Source organism: Mirounga leonina, unplaced genomic scaffold (genome assembly GCF_011800145.1).
Source record: "Mirounga leonina isolate KUSES-001 unplaced genomic scaffold, KU_Mleo_1.0 Mir_128, whole genome shotgun sequence".
NCBI classification, from domain to species: domain Eukaryota; kingdom Metazoa; phylum Chordata; class Mammalia; order Carnivora; family Phocidae; genus Mirounga; species Mirounga leonina.
The window spans coordinates 1,532,211-1,547,844 of NW_023270320.1; the positions used below are offsets into that span (position 1 = coordinate 1,532,211).

General features: G+C 44.7%; 1 protein-coding gene across 7 annotated transcripts in view; it reads right to left on the reverse strand.

The window, feature by feature from the left end:
- Nucleotides 1-5,128: 5,128 nt before the first annotated feature.
- The window catches only part of HGSNAT (heparan-alpha-glucosaminide N-acetyltransferase), a 50,946-nt gene continuing 40,440 nt past the window's right edge, over nucleotides 5,129-15,634 (reverse strand). For 4 of the 7 annotated variants that reach the window (XM_035003903.1, XM_035003905.1, XM_035003906.1 and 1 more), the window contains 7 exons: nucleotides 11,113-11,234; nucleotides 10,598-10,724; nucleotides 9,169-9,255; nucleotides 7,328-7,405; nucleotides 6,660-6,730; nucleotides 6,450-6,562; nucleotides 5,129-5,869 (listed from right to left, as the gene is read on the reverse strand). In XM_035003903.1, coding sequence (XP_034859794.1) covers nucleotides 5,688-5,869; nucleotides 6,450-6,562; nucleotides 6,660-6,730; nucleotides 7,328-7,405; nucleotides 9,169-9,255; nucleotides 10,598-10,724; nucleotides 11,113-11,234 — 780 coding nt within the window. In that variant the 3' untranslated portion in view covers nucleotides 5,129-5,687. Of the gene's footprint in view, nucleotides 5,870-6,449; nucleotides 6,563-6,659; nucleotides 6,731-6,769; nucleotides 7,274-7,327; nucleotides 7,406-7,533; nucleotides 7,662-9,168; nucleotides 9,256-10,597; nucleotides 10,725-11,112; nucleotides 11,235-15,634 lie in introns of those variants that run through there. The other 3 variants (XM_035003904.1, XM_035003908.1, XM_035003909.1) reach the window with 3 other exon arrangements.

A 15,634-nucleotide genomic window follows, 5' to 3' on the forward strand; every position in this document is an offset into this window, starting at 1 on the left:
GGCGACAGCACCCCCCCCCCCCGCACGGTTGAAAATCCACCTATAACTTGATTCCCCAAAAACTTACCTACTAATAGCCTACTGTTGACTGGAAACCTTACTGACCTGGGGTTACTCACCTTACAGTGAGACACAAAATGTTGATTAACACGTATTTTGTATGTTGCATGATTTATATACTATATTCTTAAAGTAAGCTAGAGAAAAAATGGTAAAATCATAAGAAAAATACATTATAGTACCGAACTATAAAAAATCTATGTATAAATGGACCCATTTTCAAACCTGTGTTGTTCAAGGGTCAACTGTATTAAAATCAATAAAGTGGTTTAAGTAGTAGACACCTGATCTCAGAAAATATTCCACCTACCTCATTTTAAAGTGTTTATCAATTTAATATGAGTTGATTACAAATATATAAATCATCCTGTTGTTTTGATTGAGGAATGTGTTGGCCCCTAATAGCTTTCAAATTAAACACTCTTACCTTTTGGTTTTATACCTTCCTCAGATTAGTATTTGGGGGCAACATACATCAAAACAAGACTTTCTGATACCCAAATGTGTAGGCACCAGATAAAAAAGAATGAATCTTTTTTTTTTTTTCAATTCAGTGGTGCCACCCCCGTGTGCAGAATTGCAGGGGAAATGCCATAGAATAAAATGGGAATGCAGACCAAGTTTGCAGACAAGACAGGGCGGGGCAGGACTGCTGACCTCTGGCTCGTGAGGACCCATCCACACCTCTTGCACTGAGACATGACCAAACTCCAGCACAGCTTCTAGCAGTGTAAGGCCGCGTACCCAGGATGACCCTAGACCCCCTTACAATGCCCACCTGAGAAAGCTGCACATTCGCAGAATGTATTTGATTCGGCCAAAACATGGTGATGAGCAGATAGGTCCCTGAACCCCCTCCTAGAGTTATTTTTAGAAAGCTGGCAATTATAAATCCTTCTGCTGCCCTTTGAGATGTGAAACTACCACCGGAAACCATCTCCATAAGGACCCAAGATGTCTCCGAAACATAAATATCCAGGAGGAGAAGGGCCTAGTTCAGGTGGGCACCTTACCTTGCTTCAACATGCCCCACCACCTCCCATCATAAAGATGGGAGAAGCGCCAACTCACAAATCCAGATGGCCTTGTCACACAGACGAACCCCATCACACCCCTCGCTGCCTTTCCCTTAGCACCCCCAACCTTTAAAAAAGTCTCCAGCCTTTTTTTCCAGGGAACTGGCTCAGTTCACATTGGACCCCCAGTGCAGTCAAGTCTGCCCTCACCCCTCCGTTAGAATGGCTTTGTTTCTCTTTGACCCAGGTCAGGCATCACCTGGGATTAAACTGACTCCTGGGCAGAACTGTGTCACAGACAGGATTTGGCTAGATGGAGGTACCGGTCTACAAGCTAAACGACGCTTGGAGTTTAATATCAGCAGGAAAACTATCCTGGGTTGAAATAAAAGTGCATGACTACAAGCAATCAAGGACAAGAACAAACAGCCTTAAAAGGTGGGAAAACCAAAGACCTGATTTTCTGTCCAACTCCAGTAGTCCGGACAGAATTCCACCAGAACCTGGAATGGGACACTGCAGGAAGCCATGTGCTCCACACTGCAGGGAGCAAGGCCAGCTAGCTGTCCACACGGCTAGCACTTTGGATGGAATTCTGCAGAGGAAAGCCAGCAAGATAATGGCATCTTTTGTCAATGGCAGTGTTCTGACATACACAATTAGATAAAGGGTTTATGAGGTCTGAGGCATTTACGACATAAGGCAAACATCTAGCATTTCCATCAACTTTGAATTGGAAATGCATGTAGCCTAAAAAAAAAAAACACCACCATGTTTTCAAACTAATGCCCAACACATACTGATTACTAAGAGAAAAATGTTGGCTACACTACACTCTGGTGAAAACAGATTACAGAGATACACAACTAAAGACAAACACTAGCAGTGTGTTTTCCCACCTCATTTCAAAGTTCCAACAAAAGGAGTGTTAAAAATCTCAAAAGCTGAAATTGTGCCAGAAGCTGCATTGTTAATAGGGTCATGGATCCTACCGTGTATTGCTTAGTGTTTTTAAAGACCCACCCTTAATTTTTTACAATTGATAGAGATCTCTTCCTGAAAAGCAGTTTTGATATGTTGAGCTTTCTCAAAAGTCCATTTGTCTCCCCCGTTTTTTTGCGAAACAGAGCTACATTAAAGGAATAATAACTATTATGTTGGAATTTCATTTAAGCTGACACCCTTTAATACATCCTGGATTATTGCATTTATAAAAGATGCCCTTTATTGGGGCGCCTGGGTGGCTCAGTTGGTTAAGCGATTGCCTTCGGCTCAGGTCATGATCCCAGGGTCCTGGGATCGAGTCCCACATCGGGCTCCCGGCTCAGCGGGGAGCCTGCTTCTCCCTCAGACCCTCTCCCCTCTCATGCTGTTTCTCTCTCTCAAATAAATAAATAAATAAATAAATAAATAAAAAAGATGCCCTTTATTGGCCAGAGTGAAAAGACAAAAAGTATAAGAGCAACAATTTATTCACTTAATTATAAATAGGAATGAGTAATGGAAGTACAAAAAAATGAATAAACAACATCCAAGTACTACATCCCGGCTCTAGAACAGTATTTTGGGTTTTATTAAAGAACTCGACCCCGACTTCCCTGTAAGACATTCTTCCGACTGTGCCACTCACTCAGGCACACTCGTCCCCTGCCAAAGCAGGTCGTCCGTGTAGCCATGCCATGGGCTCGTCAGTCCACAGTCCCTTGTCACTGCTGGTTTCACGAGTCAGATGAGAGGCTAGTAGCCAGTGAGACACAAGCAGATGGCTGCTGAGAGGCTTCTGGGGAGGGTTTTCAGTCTAACGAAGTCATGAGATGCACAAAAGGGGATGCCCTCTCCTTCGGGTGGGGTGTCACGGTCTCGTATGTGTGGCTGTCATGGTGCGCTGGCCGCACAGGCAAGTGAGCTGGAGCCAGCCCACCTCAGGCCTTCTTGTATGAGCCAAGTTTTCCTTAAAACCCAGCTGAATCAGGATTTCCTGGTCCCTACCATTCAATACACCCTGATATATATTCCCCTATTCAAGAAATGTTTCTGGAGGGGCGCCTGGGTGGCTCAGTAGGTTAGGCGTCTGCCTTCGGCTCAGGTCATGATCTCAGGGTCCTGTTATTGAGCCCCAAATCGGGCTCCCTGCTCAGTGGGGAGCTTGCTTCTCCCTCTCCCTGCTGCCCCCCCGCTTGTGCTCTCTTGCACTCTCTCTGTCATAAAAAAGAAAAAGAGAGAAATGCTTCTGGATAACTCATCCAGAGAGACCCAACTCAGCCTGACTTTCCAGGACTTGGGATGACAGTGTGACCATCCACGATGACTCACTGCAAGAGAAGGGGGCAGCAGGTTTCCTCACCAACTGTCCCCTTACACATTAGCAAAAGGAACATTTTCATGGGGCACTCCGGACACAGTAATTTTATCAGCACTTAAATATTAAAAACAAAAACCACCATTGCTTTGCTTTGATAAATGTTTATTTAGCGCCTGCTAAGTACGAGGCACTGTGTGCGCACCATGAGGAATATACAGATGAACAAGACATAATTCTTGCCCTTAACAAGCTCACCTCTAGTGCGGGAAATGAGACAGGTACATAAGTAACTATGACACCAGGCAGAAAGCGGTAAAACGCCATGAGACTGATCCCAGCAAGGTATTATGAGAGGAAGAAAATACTACTTTTGGATAAGAATACGAGATTAGAGAAGGTGTTTCAGAAGTAGTGGGTCTAACGGTCAAGTGTACCCAGGAGAAAATTAAGGGGGAAAAGCAAAGCAGGAAGACGCCAAAGTCAGAAGCAGGAGGTGCTAAGTGCTGGGAGGGGAGGAGCCTGGCGGGCTGGCGGGGGCGGGGCGCGGGCGGGGGGGGCGGGGCGCGGGCGGGGGGGCGGGGCGCGGGCGGGGGGGCGGGGCGCGGGTCAAGCAGCAGTAAGACGTGTCCGGCGCCCCGGAGGGTGGTTATTACGTAACTTTGAGGGAAGCTTTTGTATGGAGGGGCTCTTACCCGAGCTCTTGCTGCATAAAGCTTAACCTGGAGGCGACGGGTAGTGACTTCTCAGAGGAAGGACTGAGGGGCGGAGGCCGGACTAGGGCGACAAGGCCGCGGCAGCGAGAAGGCAGGAGCTTCAGGTGGAAGCATGGAAAAGGGGGCATGGAGGGGGTGAGGTGAGTGAAAGGTTTCACAGCCAGAGACAGAGAAGGAGCCGTTCACGGAGCTAGGAGAATGCAGAGGGAAAGTCTGAATTTGGGAAGAGAGGCGGCAAGACGGGGTGCCGGCGTGCCGGCGGGTGTCTGCGCGGAGGGTCCCGCGGGCAAGGACGCGTGGGGCTGAGGGTTCGGGGCCGAGGCCCACACAGGCCAGAGAGTCGTCGGTGCTGTGGTGACGGCTGAAGCCACGTGCAGGTGGCCCCGTGTCAGCGCGGAAGGGTTTCAGCCCACGTACAACGTTCCGCCTGTGCTGCATACAGAGTTCTCACGGAAAGGTCGTCAAGCATGATGACGCGTCCTATGAGGAGCGCTGCTTCTCTTTGCATGTTCTCCTGTCTTCGCTCCTGAGAGACTACTTCCTCAGTTTTGTGATGCCCACAGGGAAGTGCCTCCACTGTGGAGGGCCACTCTGAAAAGACCGACTCCAATGACAGGTGGGGTTTTTTAACCTTCTCGTTATCATTTATTTTGAAGAGTTTTCTGTAATAAAATTATTTTCCTAAGGATTTCAGAAAAGCTCTTGATGTATCCCACCTCAATGAGCCGAAGAGCTGGAAGGAACCAGAGAGGCATCACTTGTCTCCCTCATGTCACAGACGAGGGAACTGCGGCCCAGGGAGGCCACGGGACTGGCAGACATCTCACGCGGCAAGGAGAGCAAAGCTGGCGTCACAAGCAAGACTGTGCTTTTCTCTGCCACACTACAGCCCTGGGTGCCAGCCACCGTCTAGACACACACAGTGAGAAAGACAGACAAGTGGGTACACAGCCGAACAGGTACGTGAGTATTGTAACTGTAAGCAAGAGTGGCTGGGAATAACACATCTATATTTTAACTTCTTTTCCAAATGGGGAAAAGGAGAGAATGCCTGCCAATAGAAAGGCATTTTTTGGACCCACCAATGCCTTGCAGATCTGAAAAGGAAATTACTCTTTCTTGAAATATTATACTGCACTTAACCACAAAAAATATTAGGCTGCATCGCTACACATCCCATCTGATCAGCCACAACAGAAATGATGGTCTTCTTGGTTGGCATGTGTGCACTCGGAAAGGCAGGCTACAGGAAAACAAGATCAATAAAAATTAGGCTTTAGATTGTTTTATCTGTCACAGAAGGAAAATGCCCATGGCAGTTTCCTTTTGAAGAGTTAAATGAGGAATCCTTAAAATGAAGTTCTAAATATATCCATTTACATAGAAGGTGGAGAAAAAAGACAATTATATTCCAAACATCTAAGTCTCAAAGACACAGTTCTGATGAACAGCCAGAGCGCATCAGCATGTTCCCCAATCATTGGGAAATACGCATCCTACTGATTTTATAATTCATGGTTCCCTTTAATAAAGGCTGCTTCAGCACTCCCCCCAGGCCCACTAGAGTCTGCCAGCAAAACATTTCAGCTGGAGCTGTCAGATTTTCCAAAAAACCTTCTTTTTATAGAGAATGTAGGCAATGAGCACCCAAATAGCAGTGGCGACTATGTTCTGAGTTAGATGCTCTTTGTGTGACTGGTTGTCCTGCAGCTTCCACTGAAAGGGGAAGTAGTTCTCAAACACCTCGTGGCCAACGTACACTAGAATAGAGTTCATTCCTGGAGGAGAGAGAAAGAAAATAATATTTTCCTGAGTCACATCTGATCATCTATTTAATTCTTGAAATTTGACTTTAGTCCAATGAAAAAAACAAAAAGCACACACTTATATTATTGGCTACTGCCAAAAATAAGTAACGCATATCTTAAATACTTAAGTATAAGCTAGAACAAAAATTAGAACATATTTATAGTGATGTAATTCTTGAATAGTAAATCTATAAGGAGAGCCAAAATCATGAACTTTTCTTTTCTAGACCAGAAACTTGAGGTCAGAAAAATGTAACTGTCACTAGAATCGGAGGGCTGAAGTGAGTCACTGAAATGACTGGGTCTAGGGCGCCTAGGTGGCTCAGTCGGTTAAGCATCCGACTCTTGGTTTTGGCTCAGGTCATGATCACAGGGTCCTGGGATCTGGCCCCGAGGAGGGATCTACGCTCAGTGTGGAGTCTGCTTGAGATTTTCTCTCTCAGTCTCTCCCTCTCTCCTTCTGCCCCTCCCCACCCTGCATGCACATGCTCTCTCTCTCTCTCAAATAAATAATCTTTCAAATCAACTCCAAGCTTAGAGGTTTGTTTACCTGGGTAGAAGAATGGGGTTCCCGTCCACAGTCTCTTCACATCTACAATGGGGTATAGGATAAGCAGGATGAAGAAGGCAAAGGAGCTCAGTGTGGTGACATACGAAATGGACCTGCAAGGCGAATGAGGTGTTTCAGGGCTCCTGAGGAGTGCATCCAGCATCAGCAAGATCGACCCAACATTAAAATTACTCTGTTTTCTATACCTACCACAGATTTTTGTTTATTGGAATAAAGCCTTCATTTTCAGAAATTTTCGTCAAAGCAACAGAAATAAGCCCCTACAAAAGGGGGAGAAGGATATTAGGTTTTTTTATATTATCTCAAAAAACAACTGTGTTTCAAAACTGGAAAATGTGTTATTTAATTCCTTAGGGAGGGCTGAAAATTGTGTCTTATATTTTATTCTTTTAACTGGAAAACTATTTTCAAGATGCATAACTGAAAATATTCTCCAAAACAAAAATCTCCAAAGCATTCTCTTGAGTCGAAGGTAAACTAGTAAATAAATTAGAGAGGAAACGTGAGGGATAAAATGAACAGCCCAACTTTCAACTCTCCGTCACAGGGAGATCTGGAAGCGGACTTCTGAAAGCTGTTACCCTGCTCTTCCTGGCCTGGCTCCCCACCGGGACCCACACTATCTCGTCACGATTCCAGCTGGCCTTTCAGCGGCAAACACTCTTAGTTATAAAGACATTTGCCTAAGAAAATAAACCTGAGAGTTCAGGTGTGAAGATGTGTTCCTCTCCTCTGCTCTTCTGGTGTAGAATGTAACTCCTGTGCTGTGGTCACAGCTCCTGTCCAGCGCTGCTGAGCATTTTCTTTCTTTGAAACACGTATGGATGGGATTTTAGTGAGGAACACCAGTTACTTACTAGAAAACAACACCAGGCAGTGAATCTGATCAGAATGTCTTTGGTCTGATCCTTGTAATATAAGAGTATTTTTCCTGCCTGGAGAAGAAAACACAGATGACCAAGAGAACTGCTTAAAGTATATTCGTGTTTCGTGTTCATCCACTGTCCTAATCATTCAACAGACAAACTCATCTGCCAGGCAAACTGCTAGATGCGGGGATTACCGAGAGGAATGGAACGTCACCCTGCCCTTGACGGCTGGCCACCAAGGTACGGGGAACTCCTCGGGAGGATGGTACAAGACGCCAGGGAGGAAGTGCCGTCCGGTTGAGGCTACGGGCAGGAAGGGCATCTGGGCAGAATGGAACAGCATGCACAGAAACAGGTCAAATGGCTGAAAGAGCATGCGTCCCTGAGCTGCAGGTCAGTGAGACAGGCTAGAGGGTTGGGAAGGGCAGGAAGGTGGGAGGCAGGTAGGTTTGCGGGTCTCACTGGTGAGGCACGGGCTTTCTCCCATGCGAGGGAAGGAGCTGAGGAAAGTCACTTCTCCCCCACCCCAAAAAAACAGTAAGAAGGGACCAGTTCAGACTGGCCTGCTGGACGGCCTGGTCTGGCAGCAATACAGAAGAGGGACCGGGACAGGGTGGTACTAGAGGCAGAAACAGTACAATCTGGACTTTGCCTAAAATCCCCTGAAATTAGGAATTAATTTCTGAAAAACATCAAAGAATAAGAAAATGTTCATAATTTGTAACTAAAGCTAAAATTTATGAATGTTTTCTATGTGCCAGTTCTTAGAATTTTACATGAATGAACTCATTCAATCCTCTCCACACCTTCCTGAAGTAGGTGCTACCGGAGCAAAGAGGGACGAACATGCCCGAGGCTACCCAGCTGGAAAGTGGTAGAGCAGGGTTCAAGCCCATCCAGTGTGGCCTCAGGTCTGCACTCCTAACCCTACCCCAGGCTGCTCTCGTGGCGCAGATTCACACCTGCAGATCTGCAGATGCAGAGATTAAATGAATATATGTGAAAGCACCCACTGTGAACTATAAAGTGCTACAGAGGTGAGTATAGAACAGTATTTCTAAATATGAATCGCCAAAACTTACATGCCTTAGACCTGCACTACCCAATATGGTGGCCACTAGCCACCAGAGACTATTTGAAATTAAATTTAAATTAATTAAAATGAAATGAAATTTAAAATTTCATTCCTTGGTCATACTACCCACATTTCAGGTACTCAAAAGCCACATGGACATGAATATTTTCATCAGAGCCTTCCATCAGCTGCTTTACATGCTTTTCCCTCCCCCCAGTTAGCTCTGCTCAAATAGTAGTTTCAAACACCAATAAGGAGAACTTTAGAGGAAAAAAAAATCTAGACTGCTCAGAATTTTAACAAAATTGCCTGTGAGATAAACCAAGAACAACCTGTATTGACTTTGGCATACAATATGCATAACCTGAAACCATACAGAGTGTGCACAAAGAAATAAATGTGACAACAGGGGACACAGGGACTTCCCAACACCACCAGTACACAAACATTCTGCACACCCCAGCAGGGAGAACTTTTCCCCAGAAACTACTCTGTCTCCATTGCTAAAATAAGCCATATAAACAAGGAGAATTTGGGGATGGGGGGAGAAGATATAGGAATTATACCTAATTATTTCCATGTGCTGAATTTTAGCAGTATCTAGTTCTGACAATCTGTCACATGTAACAATTTACTAGACCACAGAAGGCATGTTTCCAATTACTTGTTTTAATGAAATAGTTTTTGAATTAGTGATGAATGAATAATCATGAACTGTCAGAAAAATGTACACCCTAATGAAATGAACGAATACCTGAATTCCTAAAAATGCCATCACAATGGAGTTGATGGTCCCTAAAATTCCCTCTGGATCATAGGCCACCTCAGTGTGATAAAGCACCTTAACAAAACAGAAAAAGAAGGCAGAACTCACTGACCACGAAATGCATGCAAACAATTTGGAGATCAAATACAAACCTGAATACACTCCAGAATTCAATATTTTTCATTTTTGCTGCAGAAATTCATGGACAACTTGTAGGGATTACAGGCAGAATACTTCTAATCAACAAAGTGTGGGGTGTGTGATACCAGAAGGGGACACAGAGCCCAGGGATGAGCCATGACCCAGAGCAGCCACTTCAACTTCAGGGGCCAGTGATTTGAGGCATCCCTAACCGGTTCCAACACTGTGCATAATACCTTCATAACTGTCAGGTTGGTCAACCCTACTGTAACATCAAAAAGCTGTTCCTGGGACACCTGGGTGGCTCAGTTGGTTAAGTATCTGCCTTCAGCTCAGGTCATGATATCAGGGTCTTGGGATCGAGCCCTGTGTTAGGCTCCCTGCTCAGCAAGAGCCTGCTTCTCCCTCTCCCTCTGCCCCTCCTCCTGCTTGTGCTCTCTCGATTGCTCTCTCTCTCTTAAATAAATAAATAAAATATTAAAAACAAAAACAAAAAAAAAGCTGTTCCTTTCTAACTTCCTTTACGGCAAATAACATTTAAAAATATATCTGTATTATTTTATTATAAAACAAACGTTCATGTAGAAACTGCAGAAATTTGGCAACAGACAGTGGTGGATCCCACAGTGCATTACTCTGATACCCCCCTGCCCACCCCTCTCTGGACGAAAGTATTCATTCCCTGAGCTAGCAGAAATATTAATGGCCAAAAGCTCTCAGCCAAGTCCCTTTTCTGGATCTGTCCTTGACTAAAGAGAGCTGCCTCTCCAGGAGTCCCACTCCCCTACTGGGGGCAGTCCACATCCAATGGCCAGATCCCTCACTCCAATTCAGAACAACTCTAAAGCACCAGTCTAGCCCCCCAGGAGATGAGCTAAGGCCTTGTGTGACTACCAGTCAGTCCAGCTACCCTTTCTGCCCATTCCTGCTTCCTCTGATCCCCAGCAGGGGCTGATCCCAAAAGGACGGCCTGATAAGCTTCCTGCACACGAATCTCAGCCTCAGAGTCTGTGGCCAGGAAGTCTGACCTGAGCCACAGGGAAAAGCACACCGCCACATGCTTGATCCACTGCATTTGCACTTTCAAATCCAAAGTAATGGATACACACGGCCCCATAATAAACATTACATTTCCTAAATCAGCAAACTTGAAATAAAAATTAGGTCCCATCATAGTTTGTTAAATGGACAGTCTCCAGTTGGCCAGCCCTTTCTGTTTTCCTTCATGTCAGAGCTCCCATGGGTCTAGCTCAAAGTGCAAGCGAGGCTCACTCACGGCCGAAGAAGGATGCTGGTAAATGTGGTCATCACCCAGAAGCAGGCGGTCAATGTAGCCAGCAGCTCCTCCGGTACAATTTGGATACTTCCCCAAATCTCCAATGCCACCAGGGCCGAGATAACCACTGGGGAAGTGAAAACACGTACTTAATTGACAAGACTTCAGCGGGAATAAGGCTTATCCTGGCAACTGTTGCAGCCCAACGAGGAGCCTCAAACACGGAGACCCCTCGGCGCCATGCACTCCTCACCGATGCTCTTCTGACTTGACTACTCCCCACAAGCTAAGGTGGGCAGCCCAACTTCCCTTCAAACAGACCCGGAAAAAGCCTCACGGAGACATTCCTCTGGACATACACCAAACTCCTCACCCATACACATAATGCCTCAAAGGAGAACAAAGAGTGAAAGCAAGTTCCTCTCCCTCGGGAAATCTGCAAGCTCTCACCCCAGAAGCTCTGACTTGGCAGAAAAGGACATGCAAAAAGGGATTACCTCCGTGGGCTCACTTACGTAGGACATCCAGGAACAGGCAAGAAGAATGTCAAGCCCAGCCAAATGCTTTCCAGCATCAGAATGAAGAGCCACTGGGGCCAGCTGAAGATGATGTCTCGAAGGGAAAAGCAGCTTCTCTCCTGAGTGAGGGGTTATAAAAAAAAAACATAATATGAACTACATGTAAGTAGAAGAGGAAAAAATATGCAGTAAACGTATTCAGGAAATTCCTGGTGATTCTTCTGTTGGCCTTTATGGGAGTAATACAAAAATAGATGCATGTTTATTTCGTATATATTACGTGGTCTACCTGCCCCTCTCCATGAAATATCATAGTAAAACATTAGTTAAAAAGATATCACTGGATGGGATGCCTGGATGGCTCAGTCAGTTAAGTATCCAACTCTTGATTTTGGCTCAGGCAAGATCAAGCCCTGCATCTGGCTCTATGCTCAGCATGGAGTCTGCTTGGGATTCTCTCTCTCCCTCTCCCCCTCCCTCCACTCATGCTCGCCCTCTAAATAAATAAGTAAAATCTTAGGAAAAAAAAAAGAAAAAAGAAATCACTGGACAATTCTACTCCTATACCCAAGAGAACTGAAAACAGATGTTCACACAAAAACTTGTACACAAATATACATGGAATCTTTATTCATACTAGCCAAAGAATGGAAATAAGTCAAATGCTCATCAACTGATGAATATATCTAAAAAGTGGTACATTCATAAAATAGAGTATTATTCAGCAGTAAAAGGAATAAAGCACCAATACATGGCCCTTGAAAAATATGCTACATGAAAGAAACCAAAGAGAAAGGCATAATTCCATTTATAAGAAATGTCAAAATAGGTAAATCTACAGAGACAGAAAGTAGATGAGGGGTTGCCCGGGGCTGGGGGGGTCGTGGAGAACAGTGAGTGACTGGTAGTGAGTACAGGGTTTCTTGTGGGGTAATGAAAATGTTCTAGAATTGGGTAGTGGTGATGACTGCACAACTCTGTGAATATACTAAATATCATTGAATTGCACGCTTCAAACTTTTGAGTTTTTTTGGTATGTGCAATATATCTCAATAAAGCTGTCATTAAGGGGGGCAGAGCAAGATGGTGGAGGAGTAGGAGACCTGGATTTCGTCTCCTCTCAGGAATTCAGCTGGATAGGGATCAAACCATTCTGAACACCTACAAACTCAACAGGAGATCGAAGAAAAGAATAGTGACAACTCTCTCATCAGAAAAGCGACCGCTTTCTGGAAGGTAGGACGTGCGGAGAAGTGAATCCGAGGCGATATTCGGGAGGATAGACGGCGGGGGAGGGGCCTCCGTCGGCCGCTTCTGGCAAGTGATAGAGCCGCGGAGCACAAAATCGGAACTTTTAAAAGTCTGCTCCACTGAGGGACGTCACTCTGGTGGCTAAGCGGGGTGTGGAACCCTCCGGGACAGTGTGGTCTCAAGACCCTCGGGGTCACAGAAAGACCGGGGGTGCCTGAGTGTGGCAGAGCTCCCAGGTAACGGAGCAGGGAAGCCGGCTGCAGAGGCGGAGCCGAGGCGCGGGCTCTCAGCTCGGGGTCGCCATAAACCGGGATCCGCGGCACCGTCGGGCCACTGCTCCTCCAGCAGGGACCCAACAAGCGGCAGATCCGGGGAGACTCACCTTCCTCCCCCGGGAGTAGCCGCGCGGGAGTGCACCGCAGGGATCTGCTGGGTTTGGAGACTCCACCCGGGGTCGGGTACCAGAGATAGAAACACGCGGTCACAGGCCGGGTGAGCACGGAGTGCAGCCGGAGACCGGGGAGACGGGAGTGACTGACGGCTTTTCTCTGGGGGCTCACTGAGGAGCGGGGCCCCGAGTTCTCGGCTCCTCCGGGGTGGAGATTGGGAGGCCGCCATTTTCACTCTCTGCCTCCAAAGCTGTACGGAAAGCTCGCAGAGAACAAAAGCTCTGGAGAGCAACCCGAGCAAATTACTTAGCCCGGACAGGGCAAGGGCAAGGGCAGGGCAATTCCGCCTCCGGCAAAGACATTTGGGAACCACGGCAACAGGCCCCTCCCCCAGAAGATCAGAGAGAACAGCCAGCCAAGACCAAGTTTACCGATCAATGAGAACGGCAGAACTCCGGCACTAGGGGAATACTGCACATAGAATTCATGGCTTTTTTACCATGATTCTTTAGTCTTTCAAGGTTAATTTTTTTTAAATGTTTTTTTTTTTTTTAATTTTTCTTTTTCCCTTTTTCAACCAACATCTTATCAATCCTTTTAAAAAACATTTTTATTTTTCATTTTTAGAGTCATATTCTATCCTTTCATAGTAGTTACCCATATTTTTGGCATTTATATATAAGTTGTTCTCTTTAAAATTTTGAGATAGTTTCTTCTAACAGATCAAAATATACCCTAAATCTCTAGTATATGGTTTTTTCTACTCCCCTGCCTGATCACATTCTCTCCCTTTTTTTTTCTTTTTTTTTTTAAATCCCCTTCTTTCTTTTTTCAAACAACTTCTTATCAATTCCTTTTATAAAATTTTTTATAATTTCCATCTTTACACTCATATTCCATCCCTTCATCATATCAACCCTTATTTTTGTACATATATAAGTTTTTCTTTCTTTAAAATTTTGGGAGGCACTTTCTTCTAACAGACCAAAATACACCCCAAATCTAGTGTGTGGCACTGATCTATATACCATATAGATCATATTTGATCACATTCTGGTTTTTTTGGTTGTTGTGGTTTTGTTTTGTTTGTTTTTGTTTGTTTTTATCTTTATCTTTTTCTTTTTTTTCTTTTTCTTTTTTCTCTCTTTCCCTTTCTTTTCCCACTGCTTCAGGTCTTTTCTGATTTGTTTAGAGTATATTTTCTGGGGATGTTGTTACTCTGCTAGCATTTTGTTCTCTCATTAATCTATTCTTCTCTGCACAAAATGACAAGATGGAAAAAAATCACCTCAACAAAAAGAACAAGAGGTAGTATCAACTGCCAGGGACCTACTCAATACGGACATTAGTACGATGTCAGATCTAGAGTTCAGAATCATCACTTTAAAGATACTAGCTGGGCTTGAAAAAAATGTGGAAGTTATTAGAGAAACCCTTTCTGGAGAAGTAAAAGAACTAAAATCTAACAAAGTAGAAATCAAAAAGGCTATTAATGAGGTGCAATCAAATATGGGGGCGCTAACTGCTAGGATAAATGAGGCAGAAGACAGAATCAGTGATATAGAAGACCAAATGATGGAAAATAAAGAAGCTGAGAAAAAGAGAGATAAACAACTACTGGATCATGAGGGCAGAATTCGAGAGATAAGCAATACCATAAGACGAAACAACATTAGAATAATTGGGATCCCAGAAGAAGAAGAAAGAGAGGGGGGGCAGAAGGTATAATGGAGCAAATTATAGCAGAGAACTTCCCTAATTTGGGGAAGGAAACAGGCATCAAAATCCAGGAAGCACAGAGAACCCCTCTCAAAATCAATAAAAATAGGTCAACACCCCGACATCTAATAGTAGAACTTACGAGTCCCATAGACAAAGAGAAAATCCTGAAAGCAGCTCGGGAGAAGAGATATGTAACCTACAATGGTAGAAACATTAGATTGGCAACAGACCTATCCACAGAGACCTGGCAGGCCAGAAAGGACTGGCAGGATATATTCAGGGCACTAAATGAGAAAAATATGCAGCCAAGAATACTCTATCCAGCTAGGCTGTCATTGAAAATAGAAGGAGAGATAAAAAGCTTCCAGGACAAACAAAAACTAAAGGAATTTGCAAACACAAAACCAGCCCTAGAAGAAATCCTGAAAGGGGTCCTCTAGGCAAAGAGAGACCCTAAAAGCAACATAGACCAGAAAGGAACACAGACAATATATGGTAACAGTCACCTTACAGGCAATACAATGGCACTAAATTCCTATCTTTCAATAGTTACCCTGAATGTAAATGGGCTAAATACCCCAATCAAAAGACACAGCCTATCAGACTGGATTAAAAACAAGACCCATAGATATGCTGTCTGCAAGAGCCTCATTTTAGAACCAAAGACACCCCCAGATTGAAAGTGAGGGGGTGGAAAACCAATTACCATGCTAATGGACACCAAAAGAAAGCTGGGGTGGCAATCCTTGTATCAGACAAATTAGATTTTAAACCAAAGACTGTAATAAGAGATGAGGAAGGACATTATATCCTACTTAAAGGGTCTATCCAACAAGAAGATCTAACAATTGTAAATATCTATGCCCCTAACATGGGAGCAGCCAATTATATAAGGCAATTAATAACAAAAGCAAAGAAACACATCAACAACAATACAATGATAGTGGGGGACTTTAACACCCCCCTCACTGAAATGGACAGATCGTCTAAGCAAAAGATTAACAAGGAAATAAAGACTTTAAATGACACACTGGACCAAATGGACTTCACAGACATATTCAGAACATTCCATCCCAAAGCAACGGAATACACATTCTTCTCTAGTCCCCATGGAACATTCTCCAGAATAGATCACATCCTAGGTCATAAATCAGGTC